The sequence below is a fragment of the Pollicipes pollicipes genome, unplaced genomic scaffold, assembly GCF_011947565.3.
Source record: "Pollicipes pollicipes isolate AB1234 unplaced genomic scaffold, Ppol_2.1 Scaffold_1600;HRSCAF=1878_pilon_pilon_pilon, whole genome shotgun sequence".
Classification (NCBI taxonomy): domain Eukaryota; kingdom Metazoa; phylum Arthropoda; class Thecostraca; order Pollicipedomorpha; family Pollicipedidae; genus Pollicipes; species Pollicipes pollicipes.
In genome coordinates this window covers 24396455-24419660 of record NW_023595962.1, presented here as the reverse complement: position 1 = coordinate 24419660, position 23206 = coordinate 24396455, and the positions used below count along the sequence as shown (strand labels likewise).

At 61.4% G+C, this 23206-nt stretch overlaps 2 protein-coding genes across 2 annotated transcripts in view; both read right to left on the bottom strand.

The window, feature by feature from the left end:
• Positions 1-2385: 2385 nt before the first annotated feature.
• On the bottom strand, positions 2386-5278 carry LOC119114833 (uncharacterized). The gene is made up of 4 exons (XM_037238886.1): positions 5185-5278; positions 4288-4428; positions 2591-2848; positions 2386-2406 (listed from the first exon to the last, which is right to left on the bottom strand). Exons 1-4 carry the CDS (start codon positions 5200-5202, stop codon positions 2386-2388), a joined length of 438 nt encoding a protein of 145 aa, XP_037094781.1. The 5' UTR covers positions 5203-5278.
• A 2191-nt stretch (positions 5279-7469) lies between these two features.
• Positions 7470-23206, bottom strand: part of LOC119114825 (uncharacterized) — a 112029-nt gene continuing 96292 nt past the window's right edge. Inside the window, exons 3-5 of the mRNA XM_037238876.1 lie at positions 15328-15476; positions 8106-8214; positions 7470-7553 (exon numbers count right to left, since the gene is read on the bottom strand). Of these exons, the coding sequence (XP_037094771.1) occupies positions 7470-7553; positions 8106-8214; positions 15328-15476 (342 nt within the window). The remainder of the gene's footprint in view (positions 7554-8105; positions 8215-15327; positions 15477-23206) is intronic.

The following is a 23206-nucleotide window of genomic DNA, read 5'->3' as shown; positions in this document are numbered from 1 at the left end:
CGTGGCGAGGCGGTGCCCTTCCGGGGGAGACACGCGGTCACCTCAGCGGAGACGTTAAGCAGCATGTGTCGGCCTCAGACGGTGGGTGACACCGTGACGAGGGCAACCGTCGTCAACCGTACAACCGTCAACCGTCGTCGTAGGCATAACCGTCGTCACCGGCCACGAGGACGACGACGAACACGGAGGGATGCGGTCACCGTCACCAAGGAGGCCAGACCGAAACACACGGCCACCAAAGCAAGGCCAGCACGGGAGCCAACTACACCACGGGCGGAAATAAGGCTCATTGGAACGGTGAGCTGGGGATGCATCAAAGGCACGTGGCGCGAACAGCGGCGAGGGTCAGCGGACAGACAGATATGCCGCTGCAACCGGCCCTCGCGTCTGCCGCGCTGTGAAATCAGTGGGGAAGTGCCGTGGTGATGAGGGCCGCGCGCGAGGCAAGCGAAAAAAATCAACGACTTAGTTCGTCCGCGAACATGAAGATTACGGGCAGGCAACACGCCTGGTTCCTTGCAAGCGGGACATTGCAAGCGTGGTTGCATGCAGGATATGGATATGTTGCACGCAGGTCACAGGATATCGCGTCACGCAAAGCAAAACGTCTCGGAGAAAATAACGCAAAGCTCACGAAACAAGTAAAACACAATAAGCACAAGACCAGTCGAGCAAAACAAACCAAGACGCACCCAGGCGGCACGTCTGCGCTCCAAAAAAGCAGACAAAGCATGTGCAGACACTCGATAAGAGGAGCCTGGTAAAGACGTGCAAAAAGGGCAACTAACAAGACAAGGACCCTAGGGAAACCAAAAAATAATCACTTTCTGATAGCCTATTCCGTACTGGCATGCAATACGCATTTGTGAGACTTTCACCCAATGAAATACTGGCTGCACTCGACAGGACTGTTTCGTTTGTGAAGAGGTGGCGGTGCCATGACAGTTACCAAGGCGCAAGCTAGAGGAAGTGCCGACAAAGAAGCAGCGGCCCCTACAGACCCTTTACCGCTTATACGCTATTCTATTTTCAATACAAGTGACATGAGTTGACGCCAACAGGATAAGACAGCCGCGAATTTCAGGGTTTGTTAGCACTAAGGGCGACACAAAATCCACCGATAAGAGACCATCTTGCTCACAGGTTTGAGCCACGATCCGTTTAGAGCCGTTACAAGCCCCACTACCACCGTGCTATTTAGTGTCGTGGCAGACCAACGCGACTCCGGAGAGACGGAGGTCGTTTGGGAAGCGCCAGTTGCGGACTACGAGGGACAAACAAGACAGCTGGGGCGCTGACAGGACCACGTCGCTCATCTCGAGGGCAGGCAAATCAGAGCATTTTTGTTGCGCTCCCTCCCAGGCCGCCAAAAACATAACACTAGTGCGATCGATGTCGGAGTGGGGACCTGAGCTGGCACCAAACGCGCTCCCAGCCTCTTCTCGCGCGACAAGAACGCCCTACAGACGACACGAGCCGGGACATGAGACAGGCGACGAGGACTAAAGAGCGGCCCGCACTGAGGGGAAAGCCGGTGACGGTGAGGGCGGGCGGGGCGGGGGGGGGGGGGGGGGGCAGTCATTACCTGCCCAGCGGACATCGCTGCCAGCCCAGTCCCTAGTCCAGCTTCACCTGTGCGCGGGCAAAGACGCCGTGAAACCATGCAGGGCAAAACTGACCAGAAAACACTAGCGGGGAGCCGAAGGGAAAGCCGGCAACGCGCAGGCGGTGGCGGCGAAACCAACAGACAGGCGGCGGTTAGCATGGAGACGTGCAGATTCCAGACCGTTTAGTAGGGCATGCCGATAGTCACACAAGATGCCACATTTATTAGCTACCAGAACACCAGGCGGTGAGCTGAACGGCATGTCATTCACGGGGTGCCAGTCTTCGACGCCGCGCGATTGAAACGACTCGGCCCGATGCCAGTCAAACGGCGCCCCGGCCTGAGACGGGACCGCACAACAAGCCGCCCCGGGCGGCCTCGCTCTTGACGCCTTGCCACACGACCGGCAATCGTCGCTATGACGTCCTCACCCCGCGTCACAGCTGCGATCTACCAACGGTTCGGCGTCTCCGGGCGTTACTGCGAGACAGCGGAGCGAAGCCCCGCGCGAATGACATGCCATCGTGCGTCACCGACGTCCCCCACCTGCTCCGCGAGCACCCGTGCTTAGCGTGAGAGAACGTCAGGCGCCTGCGCGCACACTTACAGAGCCTAGTTAGACAGCCAGAGAGATTAGGTCTTTCCTTCGGTCCGCAGCCAAAGCTCGCAGAGAGCGCGGGCGCGTACCTTAGTCTTGACCTCTTCCTGGGCGCGGTCGGGGCCGCGCGGGCCCGGCGGCGGCGTCGGCGGCGCGCCGGCCGCGCGGCGCAGCGTCCAGTTCAGCTGGCGCATGGCGCGCACTGTGGCGAGATCGCCGCCGGCGCCGGCGCCCGCCGCCGCCGCCTCGCCCGCGCCGGCGCCGGTGCTCAGCGACCCCACCGAGCGGACCAGCTCCGACCGCCCCGCGTCCGCCAGGCCGCCCGCCCTGACGGGGGCTGGGGCGGGGGCGGGGGCGGGGGTGCCGCGGCCGCTGCCGCCGCCGGCCGCCGTCTGTCCGTCGCACGCGTGTCCGGAGCGTGGCCGGCGTCGCTGCCGTGTCGGGCTGGCCGCGCGCACCAGCACCGGTATGCTCGAGTGTCCCAGGCTTCGGTCGTGCGGCGAGGCCGACAGGCTGGCGCCGCCCCAGCGCGCGGCCGGCCGGCCGGCGCGCGGCCGCGCGGCGCCCGCCGGCGACGGCGACGGCGTCTCCAGCTGCCGGAGCCGGGCGCGCGTGCCCTCCAGCTCGATCCGGCGCTCCTCCAGCTGCCGCCAAAGACCACGGCCAGGTCAGGTCAGGCCCAGGCCCGGCGGCGTAATGACAGGCGGGGTGCGCGAAAGGCAGCTCGACTCCGGAAGATGAACAACGGGCTGGACGGGCTGGACGGGGTGGACAGAGTGGACAGGGTGGACGGGATGGACGAGATGGAGTAGAAAATCGCCATATTTTGTGAGTAACAAGAAGTTGTCTAGGAGCAGATGGGTTACGCTGCCGCAAGACAAGCTCCAGCAAGACAAGACAAGACAAGACAAGACAAGCTCCAGCTAGGACAAGACAAGACAAGACAAGCTAGGACAAGACAAGACAAGACAAGCTCCAGCTAGGACAAGGCAAGACAAGACAAGCTCCGGCTAGGACAAGGCAAGACAAGACAAGCTCCAGCTAGGTAAAAATGCCTGCGTTATTCGACAACAAAGACGAAAGAGCTCCTCGAACCGCTACAGCAAGCGGCAAATCCAACAGTGCTACACCGGTGTTCAGGTCTAGTTCGTCACCCCAAACCAGACCTAAACCCACGTATTCATCGTGGCAGCTTGTACCCGGCCTCCCGGCATCCGCCCTTTGCGCTATCTCTGTTCCGCGTGTCGTTCGCTTCGCGTGAGCCCCTCACATGCGATCTGTCACCGTTCGTGCGCCCCCCCCCCCCCTGTGGCGTAGGTGCGCGCTGTTTGGGGCCGAATTTTTTTTCCATTGGGATTATCATGGGCGCAGGTAAAACACGTGACTTAAGATTTCGTTGCTTTGCGAAATGCTTTTATTTTTAAAAAACTGGTATTGAGGAAGCCGTAAAGGCATGTGACTGTTTCTGGCTCAAGATACTTTTGGTTTATGTTCTCCGCACCAGTACAGCATCCTGTTTAAGAATCCGCCCATAACAGACCAAAATACGTAATTCATATCATTTGGGGTGTTGCGCATGTATGTCATATTTATCCGAAATGTGGATGGCATAACCGAGCGGCGCTTCAACACAAATCGTAAGGTCGTTCAATGCATTAGCGAGGAACATTATTCACATAGCTAAGACAATAGTAGCAGGCTTATTCCTCGGGGGAACGCCAGGAGAATGGAGATATAGTTGGGTTAATACTTCGGCAACATGTGTTTATCAAAACAATAGTTGTATTGTAGTTTATCGAAATAATAGTATTGTTTCGAGAAAAGCATATTGTCGAAATATCAACCTAACTATATCTCTACTCTTCCGGTTTTTCTCCGAGGAATAAGGCTATTATTACTGTCTTATCTATACCAATCGTAAGACACACAGAAAAACACACCACGCGCCGGGCATTTTGAATGCGAAATGTTGGACACAGCGTTGGTACTCGCGGTATGTCTCAAGCGGCATCCACCCGCACTGCAATAAAACTTGGCGCGACTTTGACCGCACCCTGGCGCGCTATCAAAGCCGAAGCCGCACCTGCAGGCGCAGATCACCGTTGGTTCGCTGCAGGGCGGCCACCTTATTGCGGGGGTCGGCTTCAGGCGCCGCGTCGAGGTCACCGCCACCGGGGTCACGCTTAGGGTCACCACCCAGCGCCGCCAGCTGACTGCGCAGGACCTGGGAACGCACCCGGCAGATGTCACCACTGGCGCGCGCGACTGGGCATGGCACGCACAAACCGGACCAACCAAGCCATCCTGGCGGCCACAACACGCGCCAAGTCCTCCGCCCGTAACAGGGCGTGCTGCAGGACTACGTAAAGGACGTTGGGAAGCAGACCCTGCCCGTGAATCAGCCGCGCCGCGTGATGTCCTACACCATGTGCGACTCCATGAAACTGGTGATGACCAGGTGGAGAGTTACAGCATGATGACCCATGCAGGATGAACAAGCTCGCTACCACGCGTGGTGGTAAACGCGTGTTAATCACGGGACAAACACGCTCACCTGCAAACGAGCCACCTCCCGACAAGTGTCTACGCTAACAGGACATGTCTCTCTAACAGCTCCAGATTTCTCACATACCCGGCCCCTCCTCGCCCACCCAACTCACGTGGTCAATCCACCCAATCCACTTTCAAGTGACACCCTTCACTTTTGTCATTCTTCAGCTGAGGAAACACCTGCCATCCCGCCGACCTGTAGTCGTTACAAACACCCGCACATAACGTGATTCGCTACTGACATGCACCCCGTTGCTTCCGCTTAAACACATCGCTATTAGACCTCTCTTCGCGCCAAACGAGACGTGTAGCACACTGGTGGACCCCCTCCCCCCTCCCCCGTCCCCTCACCACGCTTTCTCCGGGCCGCCACTTACCCCTACCGCCCGGCCCCCGCCCCGCATGTGGCCCGCTCCTCTTCTCCTCTCACCTCAGCCTCCACCAGCATGAGCAGGAGCTGGCGCTGAAGCCGCTGCGGGTCCGACTCGCGCAGAATGGCCGCCACGCGCGCACGGTCCGGCCGCGGCCGCCCGCCCGCCGCCGCGGCTGGCGGCTCCGTCTGCGTGTGGCGGCTCGCCATCTCTGCCGCCGCCGCCGACGGGGCGGCAGCGTCAGCGCCGGCGGTGGCGGCGGCGGTGGACGCGGCGGACGCAGACGACGCCGCCAGGACCCCAGCGCCTGCGCCAGCTCCGCCCTCAGCACCAGCACCAGCACCAGCACCAGCGCCAGCAGCAGAGCCGGGCGGCCGCAGCGAGGCCGGCTCGGTGCCCGTCCGCTTCCGCAGCGACAGCGGCTGCGGGATGCGCGAGGGTAGCCGCAGGTCGGGCGTCGACCTGGCCAGCGGCGCCGGCGTCGCGCGCGGCCGCCGGGTGCGCACGAACTGCTGGTGCATGTCGTGGATGCGCGCGTCCAGCTCGCAGCGCCCGGAGCTGGCCAGGCGCAGCTCCCGGCGCAGCTCCTCGTTGGCGGCCGAGACCATCTGCAGACGGGTCTGGAGACTGGCGGCCTGCCCCTGCGACCGCACCGCCACCTGGCGACGACGCGCCGAGTTAACGCGGGGAGGTGAGCCAGCGACGGTGCTGACATCTAGGAGAGACAACGGGAGTTACGCGGGCAATGTACGCCTGCGACAATGCTGCTACCTAAGGGGAAACACTGTGAAACATTCAGTGCAATATCCTGATGGGCACAACACCACTCTTATGGGACTCATGGTGTGAATCGCAGGGCATGTCGCACAGTTCGATCACAAAGCACACAAATGTCACGGGGTAGATCACCCCCAGTCGATTCCAGCGGCCAGTCAGCGTAAACCCTATGAAAAGAGTGCCTAATCACGGGGGCCGACAACACACAGCATGGAACAACCCTCCCCCATTGGGACGGCCGATTCCGATGCTTCCCTAAAACCTCGGGTGGATTCGGTACGCAATGAGACTCCCTTCCCTGCCCGCTAAGCCAGACACGTTTCGCAACAGCTGTCTGCATGAACGGCCGAGCCACGAGGACCGCGACGCGTGTGCCGCACAGCCGACACGCAAGTCCTCGACACGTGCTGCGGGCGCACGTGTCGAGGGCGCAACACCGGTTCGGCAGGCGCGCGGCACTCACCGCTGTCTCAGAACACTCATATTCACTCTCGGAGTGCTACCACAAGCGATCGTGGCAAGCGTACGAACGCAGCCAGTACAGCAGCAACCAGTGCCCTTCCCAACAGCCCTGATTTCTCCGTTTGGGGGGCGTCATGGCCGAATGGTTACATCGTCGGACTCTCAAGTGGGGGCCTGCGTTTCGATCCCGATTGCGCCATGGTCCCTGAGCGCTAATACGATCATCACAGTCGCTTGCGTCCCATAAAAGTGGCGTGACGATGCGCGTCACGGTTCCTTAAAAAAATAAGATTTCTCCGTTTCACCTCGAACGCCAAAAAGTCCCGTTACACAGGCGAGAAGCGACCGGCACGTCCTCAGGTTACTAGAGATGCGTCCCCGAGCTCCCGACGCGTTAACAGTCGGCTCCCGTTAACAGTCGGCTCCCGTTAACAGTCGGCAGTCAGCGATTGCCCCGAGGAGAATGGTCCCCAGCTCAAAAATAGCCGATCCGCACCTCCCGCACCTCTCCGCAGCACCCAACACGCTCAACCGCTGCATCGTCCCTCCTCCACCAGACCTCAGACCAGACCAGACCTGACTGCACACCACCAGACTGCACACGACCTCAGCGCCCAGGCCGGCCAGGCCTGCTCACTCCCCACTCACAGCACCCCGCCACTCTTCTCCACCTCTCCTCCACGGCGCCCAGTCACTCTCGCACTCCTCCAGAACTCACAGCAGCGCCGCCGCCGTCTCCGCCGCGCCCGCTCACGCCAGCGCGGCCCGCATCACGGCACGCTGCCAGCGCGGCGGCCGCGGCCGGGCCTCCTCCGGCGGCCGCGCCGAGCCGCGCCGGACCACTCAGCGCGCTCAGCCGACCGCGGCACCGCCCAAGGACGCGCCGCCCCAACGGCCCCCTCACGGACGCCACGCCGCAGGCTACGCCCACCCCGCGACCACGCCCACCGGAGCTCCGCCCATCGCCGAACGAATGCCGGTGGTCCTGGTCCGGCGGCGGAGATGCCGCTCCCACCCGGTCACCCGGCGCGAGGTGGCAGCGCGCAGGTGTTGCCATGACAGCGCTCCCAACGGCGGAGGGCGGCGGTACGGTCCGTGTGACGTCTCAGAAGCGATGACAATTATCCAGCTCGGACCAGAACACCAGCTCTCTCACGAAGCGATGGGGTCTGAGCGGCTCCATGATCGGCTGCGGGCTGGGTGCTGACAGCGCCGGCATGTTTACCGGCTTTCGCTCCGGGCGGCTGACCAGACCCACCTCCGCGGAGGCTCTCCTCGGGAAGATACCTTCAGTTGCACTTACGTGAGGCAATGCTATCTTAATTATCTAGGCACACAGCTAGGCACGTAGCGATGCCCGCGGAGGCTCTCCTCGGGAAGATACCTTCAGTTGCATTTACGTGCGGCAATGCTATCTTAATTATCTAGGCGCACAACTGACGCGATAGCCAGCGTCAACACAACGTATTCCCCGCTTCGCCACCTCCGCTGCGAGCAACTGCCACGACACCCGACGTCGCCACGCCGCAATGCAAAAAAAAAGAAGAGAAAAATCAGCGCCGCGCATTCTTCCGCGGTCGCGAATCCAACCCAAACACCATCCCACAATCCCACTCCATCCTCCAATCCCACTCCAATCCCAATCCATCTGAATCCCACACTTCCTACGCCAAACCGTGGCAGACAAAATCTTCCCGCGCTGGGAATCGAACCCAGCCCTCGCGCTGCGTCGGGCACTGACCAGCTCCATGGCGAGCAGGCGCTCCAGCAGGAGGTCGCGCTCCTGCATGAGCCGCTCGACCTCCGTCAGCGCCGAGATGTACTCGTCCCGGGGCCGCAGCACCGGCAGGCTCAGCGGGGGCGGATAGTCGCCGGCCGCGCCGCCGTGCGGCTGCAGCAGCGGCGACCTGCCGGCAGCGGCGCCGTCAGCATCAGCATCAACATCAGCGTCAGCATCAGCATTATCATCATCATCACCTCCACTAACATAATCAGCAGGTAGAATCGACTCAGTTATAATCGGCATCAGTTATAATCGAAGTCAGTCACAATAGACACCAGTTATAAGTGACGTCAGTTATACTTGACATCAGTTGGAATAAACACCAGTTACAATCGACATCATTACACTCGACATCAGTTATAATCGACATTATCATGCTCTACACCACCATCAGGGGCATGACCGGTGCCATTATGATGATCATCAGCAGTGTCATCGTCAAAATAACCACAATCGGCTTCATTAGTAAAATGCCACGGTCGTTATCATGGTTATACTTGCAATCAAGGTCGTTGTCCGTGATAAAAATATCACGTGGGATGGACTGACGCAAATGATGACGTTTGAATCTGAGCACATCGCGACCAACACACACAAACACAACGATGATAACAATCAGCACCACAAACACAAACACAACGAGGATAGCAATCAGCACCACAAACACAGACAACGAAGATAACAATCACCACCACAAACACAAGCACAACAAAGACAGCAATCGGCGCCACAAACACAAACACAAGCACAACAATCACAAAACGGCAGCTCACTCCCAACGGCTGAGGTGAACGCAGGTGAGCATCTGCACAACTGGCGTCTGAAGAAGCAGCGAGATCGGGGCCAATATGCGCTCTCTATGGCCTCTTACCGCTTGCACTCCACAGATGTGGTGAGGCCTGTTCCCTTTCGTTATGGTGACGCCACCGTGACGTCACAGTGACGCACGAGTGCTTTGTACCTCCCAGTTTTACGATTCGCGACACAGTTTCTTTCCGTCCGCTGGCGCCGCAAATCTGACGAATGTTTCGTTCACACTCCGGAGCACATCAGCCGCACACATCCGGGAAGTGTCCTACTGCTGCGCAGGCATTCCCTCCGTGTCCGTTGAGCAAGGCCTTCGAGACCCGACGAACGCAACACCGGCCACACACACACACACACACACACACACACGCACGCACGCACGCACGCACGCACGCACGCACGCACACACACACGCACACGCACACGCACACGCACACGCACACGCACACGCACACGCACACACACACACCCAGAGAAGGTGTGGCCTGACTCGAACGACACGCCTGGTCAGCACACATTGCCTACGTCGTATACACAGACAGGGCCCGAGGCACTGAGTACGCTGTCGATTCAAACTCAGCGAAACTGCACGTCCTAACCGATCTGAACGACAACTCGAAGTTGTCTCACAAGCCACCACCGTCACAGGCGAAGCCAGCAAATACGGCAGTGATCGCGAAGGGCAGGGAGACCGCTGGCAACAATTGGCAAAATGGAGACAGCAAGACCCACGCGCACGGTGGCGACCCCAGCGAGGCACGTTCGAGCGCCAGCGAGCAGAACAGGGCCGCGGCCGCCGCCGCCGGCGCCTTACGTAACGCGACGCAGCCGTCCAGAAACCCCGCATCGCTCGCAGATTACTTCCGCGCCGCGCGGCCGCCACGCAAACCCGCTCGGGCGCGGCGTGTTGACATACATTGCGGGCGCGCGCCAACGTGCATGTGAGGTAGCGTCCAGGTAAACACGGCCTAACTGCCGGGAAAGACGCTGACACTATGGCTCTGTAGCCGGTGTCCAGTCATAACAGTAGTTACTGAGGTTTGACGACGCGTGCAGCTCCAAGTCCGTTAGCGTCATCATAGCTCAGGCCGACTGCCGCGGTTGGGAGGGGGGGGGGGGGCGACCAGCGAATGCCCCTCCCCCAACTAGCCCATACCGTGCCCTAGCTGTTCTGCGATCCTTTATGGGTAACCAGGAATACGAAAAGGACGAGGCGGTATGTTTAAAAAGCAGCATGAAGGCAGACATACGTTTATCACTTACCCGATCTCACAAGTTTCATGGCATGTCTTTACATCTCACAAATCTAATATTTTTTGCAAACCATACATGTGTCCTGACACGTGCAGGCAGATACCTCCGACACCAGAACACACAGAACCCCACACAAGCACACATGGGCCTACAAACCTCGCCAGCCTCACGCAACACAAAACCCTCACGCTATCCAATGACGTCACCGTGCTCAGCAACCAATCGCAATGAGGCGGAGGAACAGCGCGCCGCTGCGGCGGCCGCCACGCCGCGGCGCCCATCTAGGGCGGGCGGGGGAAGCGGGGTGCGACGCCCCCCCCCCCCCCCCCCCTCCCCCGGCGAAGCGCTTCGCCGGTGTACAGCACATGCAGAGCGTTTTTCCATGCGATGGTTTGAAGAGTTGTATGACGACACGCTGTTAGAACTATGTGAACACCATACATTTTCCTCGACCATCGTCAGCGATAATAACGGTTAACGACGAGCGGGCGGAACATATCCAGTCATTATATAACATTTGGTACGTCGTGAGACGAACGGCGACTTTTGGCGCGCGTTCTTTTCACGTGCAGAACACCGCCAAAAGACCATGACAAGGTCACCTCAATGTGAGTAGCCACACGCCGACACCTGCCAGGGCCGTCACCGCATGGTTGGTTTTTGACGGAGACGGCGTGTCACCTAGCAATTTGGACCGCACGCTCGGTGCCGCCGTCAGTCCGCCACTTTGAGCGGGCCGCCGCGCTGGGTCGAACCGACTTCGCCCGTCCCCCCAGCGGCGCGACAGCCGGGCCCTGGCACGGCTCCCGGTGGCCTGGGACGCACCGCGGCTGACGCACCCATCCATGAGACATGGATGGGTGCGGAATGACGCACCCACGGGACGCACCCATCTGAGACACGGCGGGGCGCACCGATCTCAAGACACCGCCAGGTGAAGCCAAAAGCCACAGAGCCACCGGCAGAAGCGCGTCGTAACCGGACTTAAACGGACATTCCCACCGGCTTGTCCACAACCGCTATACGCCCGGCGCCTGCGCGCAGTCAGGCACGGAGCCTGGGACGTCCGTGAACTGATGAACTGAACGCGGTCACGACAGCCAACCGGCACACAGAACAGAACAGGACAGCACAGCAGACGCTTCGTGCATCATTCGTACATCCAGCCAGCGGTGAGCACAAGGAAAAGCAGGCGCTTCTTACCTTCCTGCCAGCGGTGAGCGTCCCGTGAGCAGGGGCGACGGCGCCGCCCCGGGGGGATACTGTCCTCCGAGCAGCGGCGAGTGTCCCAGCAGCAGCGGCGACTGCGTCTCCAGCAGCGGCGAGCGGACGCCGCGATGCACGTTCAGATTCAGGGCGTCCGTGACGGGGTCGCCGCCGGGTGCCAGCCGCGTCGGGTCGGCCGGCGTCGCGCGCGCCGGCAGCGGCCGCTCGCAGTAGCGGCATCGGAACGTCACGTTCGGGTCGCCGGCGTCGGGCTCCTCCTCGGCCGCGTCCGCCTCGTCCGGCTCGGCCAGCTCGGTGTGGCTTAGCACCTCGGCCAGCTGTCGGTTCTCGTCGCAGAGCCGGCGGCCGCGGCTGGCAATGGCGTCCAGCAGGCCCAGCAGCTCGTCGCCGTCGGCCCAGCGCGGCTCGGCGCCCTCGCTGGTGGCGCCGCTCACGCCCGGGCCGCCGACGCTGGTGCCCACGCCGCTGGTCGAGTTACCGCTGGCGCCGCTCTGGCCGGCGTCGTGCCAGCGCGAGAGCGGCCCCGCTTCGCCGTCCGACTCGCCGGCCGGCGAGGCGGGCGAGGCGGGCGCGCCGCCGCTCGCCGGCGCCGCCGCCGACGCCGACGGCGAGTCGGCGCCCAGCTCGGCCGGCGAGGCGGACGGCGAGGCGGCGGGCGAGGCGGCCGGCAGCGTGGTGGCGGGCGCACCGCGAGGCCGCGGCGCCCCCATCGGCTCCTGATCACCGCCGCCGAAGCCGGAGTCTCTGCCGGACGGAGGGTCCGTGTGAGGGCGGCGTTCGTGACGTCAGAGGGACGGCGCTGAGCGCCGCGCGGTGTAGCCGTCGGGTTATGTAATGACGCGTGCGACTCCGGAGGGACTAGCGTCGCCACAGTCGCGTCGGAAGCGGCGCGTCTGGCGGCGGGAGCATCCCACGCTAGCTGATTCAGGCGGGTCACAAATTACCAATACGGTGCGATCGCGTCACTTGAGATTTGTGAACGAGCAAACTCCCAATGACACACTCATAGATTACCAGCGATGCTAATTTTCTATTGATAACGATCATCATCAGCACTTGGATATTGATAACAGTTAGCATTATCAATGACCGCTCACGACTGAATTGCAAACAACACGACCCAATCGCTGAACAAACGGATCAACAACGTCGCTGCGGGCTTATGTATCCCCCGCCATATTACCACTTCTGCGGGCTCTCATCCGCAACGCCTCCCACGGCGCGTCGTCACGTGGCGGGCAGCAGTCTGCTGCGGCGTGTTTCCACACACCGCAGCAGGCGGGGCGGGGCGGTTTTCGGGCTGGATAACGTAACATTTTATAAAAAGATCGGTCCATGACAGTCTTCGCAGGTAGACTGAACGCAGACAAACCAGACGAGACGTTATTAATACGTACTGCACGCAAACGCCTACCGTCTGAGTAAACAACGCAAAACACTCTTCCACAAAGAATGCGGACAGCCTTATTCCCCGCGCAAAAGAGACAAAACCACTACCTTCCACAGAAGCACCGAGCCTTATCCAGCGGCCAGAGCCGGGGGCCCATGCGGGTCGCGGGTCAGCGCACCTGCTCGGCGGCGGGCCGCCTGTCACGCGGCTCCGCCACGTGACCCGTCACAGGTGGTGTGACGGCCGGCCGTCACAGGCGCCACCCCAGGTGTTTGACGGGCCGCCGGCGAATGCCCCGGGACGGCGGCGTGGGCGGCTCGAGGGCGACACACCGCGGTTAAGGGCTATGGGGGGGGGGGGGCTCAGCCGGGACTCAGTTCCGGCAGGCACTCTTATGCCACGCTGGCAAGGACTGACGCTTTTTGGTTGGCGGGCCCATGAGCTATCAGATGGCCCGGACATCACTTAAGTGATGCGGATCGAGGGCGACAGTATTCAAAACCCCAGCGACTGAGAAGTGACAGCGTCGGTTTGGGAGACGGCAGACGTCAGACGGCAAGCATGGATATCTCTCCCGCAGCGGGGGCGCAGCCATGCCTCACACTTAAGGAAAAATCACGCACGGGAGAAAATGATGCGTATGCTTTCTTCATGTGCGTTCGTACAAAATTGACATTTTTCTTATCTGAAATGGCCGCAGACCAATCTGAGGAGATCTGTGTTGCACTCCACGAGCAGCACGAACCGACTGCAGAAGCCGCCATATTGTCGGCTAGCCGAGGTAGAACCAGCCATATTGAAAACCGGCGTCCGGGCCCTGGTTCGGAGGTCCTTGATCCGCCTCTGGACACGGGCCGAACAGATGCAAGTGTCGCCATCTAGCTGGTTGCCTGACCTTCGGCGCTGGCCACAGCTGTACAGCCATGCTGACAGACTTGTAACAATGCCCGGCTCATATTGACCGGCCTCGGAGCTGCAGGTGTTGTGAAGCCCGCGCGCAATTCTGTTCAAAATTGGCAAAACTGATATCGGCTATAAATCTCACGCTGCAAGCGCGCGGGCCACAAACCGTCCCAATTCTACCGCATCTTGGATTTTTAAGTCACTGATGCATTGGATGAACCGGTGAAGCATGCTCTGTGCCCCGCATACTTTCACGGCTGGATCTCACGTGCCTAAGATAGACATTTCGCTTGATGAACCCAACTGGGTGTGGGCAGGACACGTCAGCGGGCCCAGCAGCCGTCCTGGTCCAATACCCGGCCCCGGCGCGTGACGCGTGCCACCGCCGATAACCGGCTGCAGCACGCGACCGAAACGACCCGGTCCACAACTCAAAACAGGCCTTATTACGACCATTACCCGAGCGTAATGGTTCAGCAGCAGCGGTTAAGCCATTCGCTGCAATGTCAGGCGGCCGCAGGAGTTCGAAGGTCACAACACGCTATAACGCCGGCGAAGGCGGCAGCCAGCGGCCAAGTTCAGCAGACATGGAGTGACGGACGGACAAGGTAGCCAATCATAGCACAGCCAATGTCACTGCATCGTCTAAAATTTAAAAACACCCCTAAACGGCACGCCATTTCCAACAGCTAGGCCCGGGATGAAGTCGGCAGTCGTGTCAGCGTCAGAAAAAAATGATCACTGTCCAATCGTCTTGACCAGTGTCTGATCGCAAGGCTACGCCGACAGACGACGCCGCAGGACTGCTGGAGCTGATGACGTCATCAGCTTCAGCAGGACTGCTGGAGCTGGTGACGTCGTCAGCTCCGTCAGCGCCGCGCCGCAGGTGGCAGCGGCCGGGCACGAGAAACGCCGCCGCCGCGCGGGGCTCTAACGGAGGGCGGCAGGCCGGACCTCGTCACAGTCTGACCCGAAACAACGCCGCCGCGCGCGGGGCTCTAACGGAGGGCGGCAGGCCGGACCTCGTCACAGTCTGACCCGAAACAACGCCGCCGTCGCCGCGCGGCTCTAACGGAGGGCGGCAGGCCGGACCTCGTCACAGTCTGACCCGAAACACGAGAAACCCGGTTCCAAGCGGTCAGTTCACCGGCTAGATGGACTTTCGGGCAGCATCATGGTCATATATCGCCCCCAGTTTTCATCGGAAGAATACGAATCATATAGAGACGATCCATACGCGTAGGGTGATTGGGGACAGAAGTTCATGTTCGCCCGAGCCGAGTCGTCCCGTCCCCTCCGGCGATAACAATCCCACCACGGGGGGGGGGGGGGGACGGAGAGCAGCATCTCACACTACACCAAGGCGTGACCGAAATTCCCTTGGGAGAGGCAAAGGCAGTTTTCAAAAACACAAAGCATGAGAATCTAAATCAAATTCCTGCGAAACCGCCCAGTGCCCAGTGTAAGCCTCTCTGCTCAGAGGTGAGAGGGGAGGGGCGTGGGTGGTGCACGCCCCTTACCCCCCCCCCCCGCTCCCCTGGCTACGTCCCCGAATCACGCTCCCAAGTGCTCCGTGCCGCCTCAGTCACAACATCTCACCGAGGCCGCCAGGGCGGTGCTGACGGCGGCGGCCGCGTGGCCGGGCCGTGCTTCCAGGGCGGCTCGCTCGGCGGACTGGGCAGCCGCGGTAGCGAGTCCAGCACGTGGTCCCGGAAGTCCAGCAGCGTCGTCACGTCTCGCTGCAGGCCCTGCCGCACAAAGAGAAAGGTTGAAGGTTCAATTCTCGGCAGTGGCGGTGTTTCTTGTTGACGTGACGTGTAAACCCGACACCAGGGGGAGAGAGGCTGGTTGTGGGTCTCGGCGGTTCCACACGGTACACAGTGCATTATGCTCATCAGCTGCCGCAATGCAGTTCATAATGTTAGCTCGCTTCAAAAGTTGCGCGGCGCACGTCTTTGTGAAATCCTAAATTAATGAGCACGCCTCAGCCATCTGAAAGCATGTCTCCATTTCGCAACAAAAGACGCTGGTTGCGGCGGCCGCAATGTCCGCATGACCGTCGAGGCCGGGCGGACACAGCGACCCGTGTCCGGCCGAGACGGCCGCGCGGTCCGGGCGACGCTCTCACGGCTCCGTTCTCAGCCTCCAGCGGCGGCGGCAGACCGATACAGATCAGTACCTAACTGGAGCGGCCAGGACGCCGCCGCCGCCGCCGCCGCCGCCGCAGAGACGGCAGCCCAGAGACGGCGGCGGCGGAGACGGCGGCGGCGGTGACGTCACGCCGGCCGGCGGAGGCCGACATGCCGCTGCCCCGCCGGCTGCCCCGGCCCTGCCCAAAGCCGCCCTCCTGTCCTGGCCCTGCCCGATGCCGCCCTCCTGTCCTGGCCCTGCCCGATGCCGCCCTGATTCCCTGACTCGTCCTCATGCCCCGGCCCTACCCGATGTCGTCATCATGCCCTAGTCCTACCCGATATCGTCATCATGCCCTAGCCCTACCCGATGTCATCATGCCCTAGCCCTGCCCAATGCCGTCCTCATGCCCCGGCCCTGCCCGATGCCGTCCTCACAGAGCGCGTAACGCGGCGGACGGGCGAGCGACCGGACCGCATGGAAGGATCGCAGTGCAGTGACGCGGCGCGGCGCACTATGTAGCCTCAGCTACTTCCATTTCCACCGCCTTCCTGCTGACTTCGACGATGCGTCCGAGCGATTTCCTACCCAATTTCCTGGGGAGAACATGAGCCTCTGTGCACGTTGGATTGTTCGTGTGTGGCCGTGCCATACGGTGTATGGGTATTTGCTAATATCGCAAGCAAACTCAGGCGCTCAATATCCGTTATCCGGACATGCCATAACAAAGAGTGCCATGGATACGCAGCACTCCCGATAGTCGCGATATCTCCAAGGAAAACCTCCAGAGTCAGCGACTTGAACTTGGGCCCGTCCTACCGATGGTCGACCTCCCTCCCACCTCTCGCAGAACGACCGAGAACGTCGATGCGACATGAAAACAGCTCATTTTCACCACGGTAGGATATCATTAGACGGTAAGACACATGGCCACTCACGGGCTTTGTTCCAGCCGGCGGAACGGCTGACTTGGCAGCAGTTTACACGTAATTAATTTAATTAATGACATGCATTAGTGTGAGCATAATGAACGGTCTCATAGCACGGAGCGGCTGGTGCGCGGACGTCGTTACACCGCCATCACGCGGTCCTTGCCCCCTGGCACGAGCCGCCCGCAAGCTCCGTCCGGGCCGCAAGACACAGCCATGAACGTGCGCCGCTTTAACCGCACGGAACAAAACTCAATTCAAATTCATTTTCGTCATCTAACTGCCTGTATCTCAGGCCACTTCACTGAAGTTTCGTTGTTTGAGAACCGCCCGCGGTGACGCCGATCGACATGGACAGCAGCGGGCCAGCGAGCGCCTGGTGCGGCTGTCTCCGCTCTGGCGGGCCGACGACCGCGCGCGCGCGGAGCCGAGCGGCCTCCGCCGGGTCCTAGCCACAAGCTCTGGTCCCAGCTCCGGCCCGGACCGGGGCACACAGACGCGCCGTGAGCAGGGGCGCGTTCAGGGGGGCGCCGGGGGTGCGTGCCCTCATCGCATCTTCATATGCATAGATGCGTGTGCAAGTGCACGCGTATGCCGACAGATAACATATCGACATAGATACGTGAAAATAAGCAAATTGAAAACAAACCTTGCTCTACAACACGCAGGTGGTATCCCACATCTAGAACGCCCTTAAAACGTTGGTTACTCGTCAGAAATTTTGAATTGTTTCTCTCCTTGCCAAACTCTGCAGGCGGCCCCGGCCGTGAGCACCGACCAACGCTGACAAGCCGTGAGCACCGACCAACGCCGACAAGCCGTGAGTACCGACCAACGCCAACAAGCCGTGAGCACCGACCAACGCCGACAAGCCGTGAGCACCGACCAACGCCAACAAGCCGTGAGCACCGACCAACGCCGGCAAGCTGTGAGCACCGACCAACGCCGGCAAGCCGTGAGCACCGACCAACGCCAAGCCGTGAGCACCGACCAACGCCGGCAAGCCGTGAGCATCGACCAACGCCGGCAAGCCGTGGGCACCGACCAACGCCGGCAAGCCGTGAGCACCAACCAACGCCGGCAAGCCGTGAGCACCGAACAAGCCGTGTGCGCAGCCAGCAGCCGTGACGAGCGCTAACCGATGCAGCAAGCCGGATGTCGGCCACTTCCGGCCCGTCGACTCCGCGCCCGGACACGGCCCCGTGAAGCTGGAGAGGTGCGCAAGAGCTGGAGCACGTGCTGCCGCCGGGGTCCGGGCCACGCCGCGGCTGTTTGGTCTATCGGTGACTAGATGACAGCATGGCAAGGGGGGGGGGGGAGTCTCGGTTATCCAGCGAGGCAGTGCGCATTCGCTCCGAGTTTGGTGTACGGTCATAATTTACAGATTATTCCCTTCCACAGTCACCAACGAGGGGAGATGACAGTCACGGAGTGATGCCCTTATTTAGTTGCTAACCGGTGGGGTTATGGTGCATCCTTCACGCATCATTCGTGCACCCTTCGGGACAGTGTTCGCTTAGGTTTGATATGCTAATATATGATAGGTTTGATATGCTTTGACAGGAGCCATCACATCTGATCATCGACAGTGGAGCCCTACACGCCGAATCTAAGATAACTGTTTGCATTCGATGGCCGTATTTACATGGATACACAGATACCCCGCTTGTCGCAGAGGACCAACAGCCCGCCCGGGGACCACAGCAGGGAGCGAACACACCCGACCCGGCCGGCCCACTCAGCCGTGCGCTCTGGCGCGAGTCGCACCCAATCAGGCCCGTTCAGTCAGCACGCCGCCGCCGCGCCGCCCCGACCGAAACCGTGCCGTTTATCCGAGCAGCCTTCCAACGCGTCTCGCCGAGAACACAGCCTGACCGGGCGGGGCCGCCGTCCGCTCGGCGCAGACGCAGCCTTGGCCGACATTCGCAGGCGGGCCGAGCAGGCAAAAAGGTCAAGCAGCCGAGCTGCAGCTGTCGAGCCGACTCTGACTTTCAGCGGTGCCTGTTGCGCGGCCCGGCGCATGACGGGCTGTATCAGCGTCTGATCTGATTGACCAGCGTCTGGCGGGCTCTCAGTGCTGCGCGTAGCGTGGGCATCCGTTGGTCGCTTTCGACGCTGCGCCGCCGCCGATTGGTCAGCACTCTCCGCCGCCTCTGATTGGTCAACACGCCTCGCTTCTGATTGGTCAGCGCTGGTTACAAGTACGCTTTATCGCCCGGTCGTGACGGCCTGCTGTCGGCCAGCTCAGCACTTGACACGCGCCGGCCGTGAACTGATGAACTGAACTGAACTGATGAATGAACTGATAAATGAACTGATGAATGAACTGATGAATGAACTGAAATGAACCGTTAAACCGTCCCGCTGCCAAGACCAAACATCTGTCACGGTTAGCTACGCATTCAGTTTAAGAATTACATAACAACCCCAGCGGACTTCATCCACCTCACTTGCGCGAATGCCACCATCATCTGTATGTGGCTGAATAAACATATGCTGATTCATACTCAGGTGCGGACGAGGCGGGGACGAGGCGGGGGTCGTTCCTCATGACCTTTATGACTACCGCCACGAGCGAGCCATGGTCTCAACCACAAAAAGCCAACTTTCCTTTACGACACCTCTATTGCACCGGCCGACATTAAGCGTCAAAATCGCCCCGAGACATCGCGCGAGCGACGTCAGAGTCTTTCTCTCTCAGAGTGCACTGCATCCCACCCGCCAGTCTTTGTGTCACCAGGCCCACACTAGACGCTGGTCGGACCGGTGGAGAGAAGGCCGCACGGCCAGCTCGGTCGGCACGGCGGTACCGGCAGGCCGGTCGTTGGGGGGGGGGGGGGAGGGGGGGGGGGGCTCAGCAGGTCCGGCTCCGGCCCCGAGCCAGGGAGCAGGTCCCGCTCCGGTCCCAACCCAGGAAGCAGGTCCGTCTCCGGTTCCGAAGCGGGGAGTCGGTACAGCTCGGAGCGCACAGAGGGAGAGGCAGACCACCATCAGAACTGCCTCGACGGCCTCACGCTAGTGACGGTAGCACGTGGATCCCGTGGGACTGGTCCAGAGACGTCAGGCGATCTGAGACTGCCACTGTCGGAACACCGCCGGGGACGGCGCAGGAGGGACCGATCTGTAAGACCCTGAGGCGTAGACAGCAAGCTTACTGGGCCTGGGCAGCTACGCGGGCCCTCTAGCCCCCCCACGCAACGCCCAACGCATCGACCCCTCCAGCCTGGCCTGGTGCGCGCGCCCGGCGGTCCGCTGTCGTCGCCGCTCCCGCCCCGCCCGGCGCTCCACCGTCCCCGCAGACAGCAGTCGACCACGCATCAATCTACGGAAACGGGCGCGCGGCACGCGCGCCCGGCCGTCACTCATAGCGGTACCGGCCTGGCCGCGGCCAGGCCTGCGTAGCGGAGCACCGGCCTCCTGCCGCTGGCCGCCGACAACGCCGGCGCAATACGCTTCCGGCCACTTCAATTACCAAGGCCGGATGACAGACTCTACTGACCTCCAGCGACCTTGAACCGGCTTTGGTGACCGTTAGCGACCTTGGGCCACCCTGAGTTTAGTTTGAGTGGGCGACCCCAGGGCCCTTGGCTGACCTTGAGGACCTTCGATACGATCCACTGACATCTCCGACTCAAAGGGTAACCGCAGCCTACCCGACGCTTCGTGACCTCAGGTGACGTTGCCTGACCCCGGACGACCCGGCCTGCCGAGGCAATACGTACCAGGCGGCGGCGGTGGCAGCAGCATCCGAGCAGGGCCATGACCGGCCAGGCGCGCGAGCCCGCTCACAGGCGCACTGTCCGCCCCCGACTGCGGCCGCCGGCGGGGTCTGACCCGGCCGCGGCCACGGGCGGCGTCAGGCGCACCAACCGGGGGGAGACGCACCGACGCCGCCCAGCCGTCACGCCCACACGACACCCCGACCACCGCGCAGGACCGATAGGCACCATCCCACAGACTGTGTGCTCACGCGCCCGTCCTCCGCCGCTGCTGCCTCCTGCCGCGGTCTCGTCCCTGGCGCCGCCTCCTGCCGCGGTCCCGTCCCTAGCGCCGCCTCTGCCGCGTCGACGGCGACGCGGAGCCGACCTTCGCACCGCGACGACAATCGATAGCGCGCAGCTGGGCCGTCTGAGTCACACACACTCACACACGCCGTCGGCGCCAGGGGCGACGACGCCGCCGCTCCGACACACCAAGTGGCGCCTGGCACACCTGATGAGGCCGCCGCGCCGCCGACCGGCCTCGATCCTGACCCATCCACCCCACATGCCGTACGTCCCGGTCGGCGCATAACGGTTCGCCCGTCCTGACCCTCACCTGTCTTTCCCGTCCTGTCCCGCGCAAAACAGCCACACCGAAGGAGCCGTGCGATCGCAGTGTCAAGCGATCGCGCGAGGCCACCAAGCAGCGCGGCTCTCCACACGACAGACGGCGACCTCCAGCTGACCGAGCGCACGGACACCGCGGCCACGACTGCGAGAGCGCCGGACCAGACGAGCCGGAGCAGCAGCCAGCAGAGCAGCAGCCGGCGGCGCTCGTGCACGCGGCGTTCGCGGCGCCCCTGTCACCGGCACGGTCTGCGGCTCACCGGACGCCGTCACCATCACCGATCACGCGCACGTGGCGCCGCCCCTGTCACCGGCACGGTCTGCGGTTCACCGGACGCCGGCACCATCACCGATCACGCGCACGTGGCGCCGCCTCGCGCGCCGACGCCGGCGCCCCCACCCTAATTGACCATTTGAGTGAAGGGTCATACACACGACACCAAGGCCCGAATTTGGGGTGGGGTGGGGTGGGGGTGGGGGGTGGGGGTGGAGGGGGGGGGGGAGCTTGTATGCGCAGACGTGGACGCGATGTAAGAAAACTCAATGCAGACCCTTTTTAAGCACAGGCAGTTGTTTTTTCCACTTCCAATGGTCCTCTGTTTTCAAGTGCTGCGCATATTGAGCCTTGAGTCTTGAGCCCAAAAGACATCGCGCGGAGCGGTACGTTCACGGGAGTAGTTAAATCCACCCGAGATGATACCACGCTCTGCCCATCCACGCCTCTTCCCCCGCTCCGGAAGAAGGGGGGGGGGAGTGATCTTAGGCCCGTGGATGGGGAATCAGCTCCGAGTTGATGGCGACTGTCGCCAGCCCGCAGCCGAACCGTTCCCGGCCCCGGCGCGGTGTGGCAACAGAGCGACCCTCCCAGCAAGGCCTTGCGCGGTTGGCATCGGCCACAACATGCAACTACAGAGCACATCATGCCGCAAAACACACAACACAACATTCGGTGCAGCCTGCCTGTAGCCAACGGACGCACAGGGCATGGCAAGCGTGTCTCCAGCTCACAGAAAACCGCGTTCAATGCAAACAGTTCAGGTAGGATAAAAAAAACACGCAATGTACCGCACAGCTTCAGCGGTGCATCTGTTTGCACAACTGAGGAAGGCAAACAGTCGGCAGCACACAGCCTCACTGTGCCACGTGCGTTCGCTGGGCAGCGTGACCCTAGCAAAACCGATAAACACACCCGCCGCCGCCCGACACAGCAAGAAATCCCGCAAAAACGCGGACAAGAGCAGCGGCCACAGCAGGCCAATGCCTGACACAGGCGGCGACGTCGCTCGCCGCCGCCTGATGTCGGCGCGGCCAGAGCCGGCGGGCCGACACCGGGCGGCAGCGTCGCTCGCCGCCGCCCAGTATCGGCGCGGCCAGAGCCGGCGGGCCGAGGTATGTGTTTACGCCACCGTTCCCCTCGTTTCTCCGGACAGACACCAAGCCGCCCTTAACCAGGATGAGATCGGAGTTGTCCGCTGCTGACGGCTGGGAGATGTTCCGCTGTGTGTTTGAAAGCACCATCGGCACGCAGCGTTCCGCATGTGACTGAGTTTGTGAGAAAATCACAGCGTTCAGCATGTGACTGAGTTTGTGAGAACATCACAGCGTTCCGCATGTGACTGAGTTCGTGAGAATATCACAGCGTTCCACGTGTGACTGAGTTTGTGAGAATATCTTAGCGTGGAGCCCAAGCCACTGAATGCCAAGCACTTGCCTCAGGGAGCTTGTTGCCTTACTTGAAACGGCCGGCCGTTCAAAGCGCAGGGTAAGTGGACAGACAGAAAACAAGCAGATGGACGGACGAGAGGCGTACAAGGACAAGGACGGACAGAGATGGACAAGGACGGGCAGAAAACAAGCAGAAACGAAACAAGCCAGAGCGTCATAATTCCGAGAGCGGGGGACTGCTAGAGGACGACAGAACAATAACACATTTTTGTCCCAGTCGCGGTAAAAACACAGCTGTGACCGGACCGGTAAAAATTGGGCCGTGCACGGGATCCGAGCTCAGCAATAAGCTTCGACACAGATCGAGGTCCGCACGATGGATGGTCCGCCCGCACGTGAAATGGGGACGGAAACTAAGCGTCGACG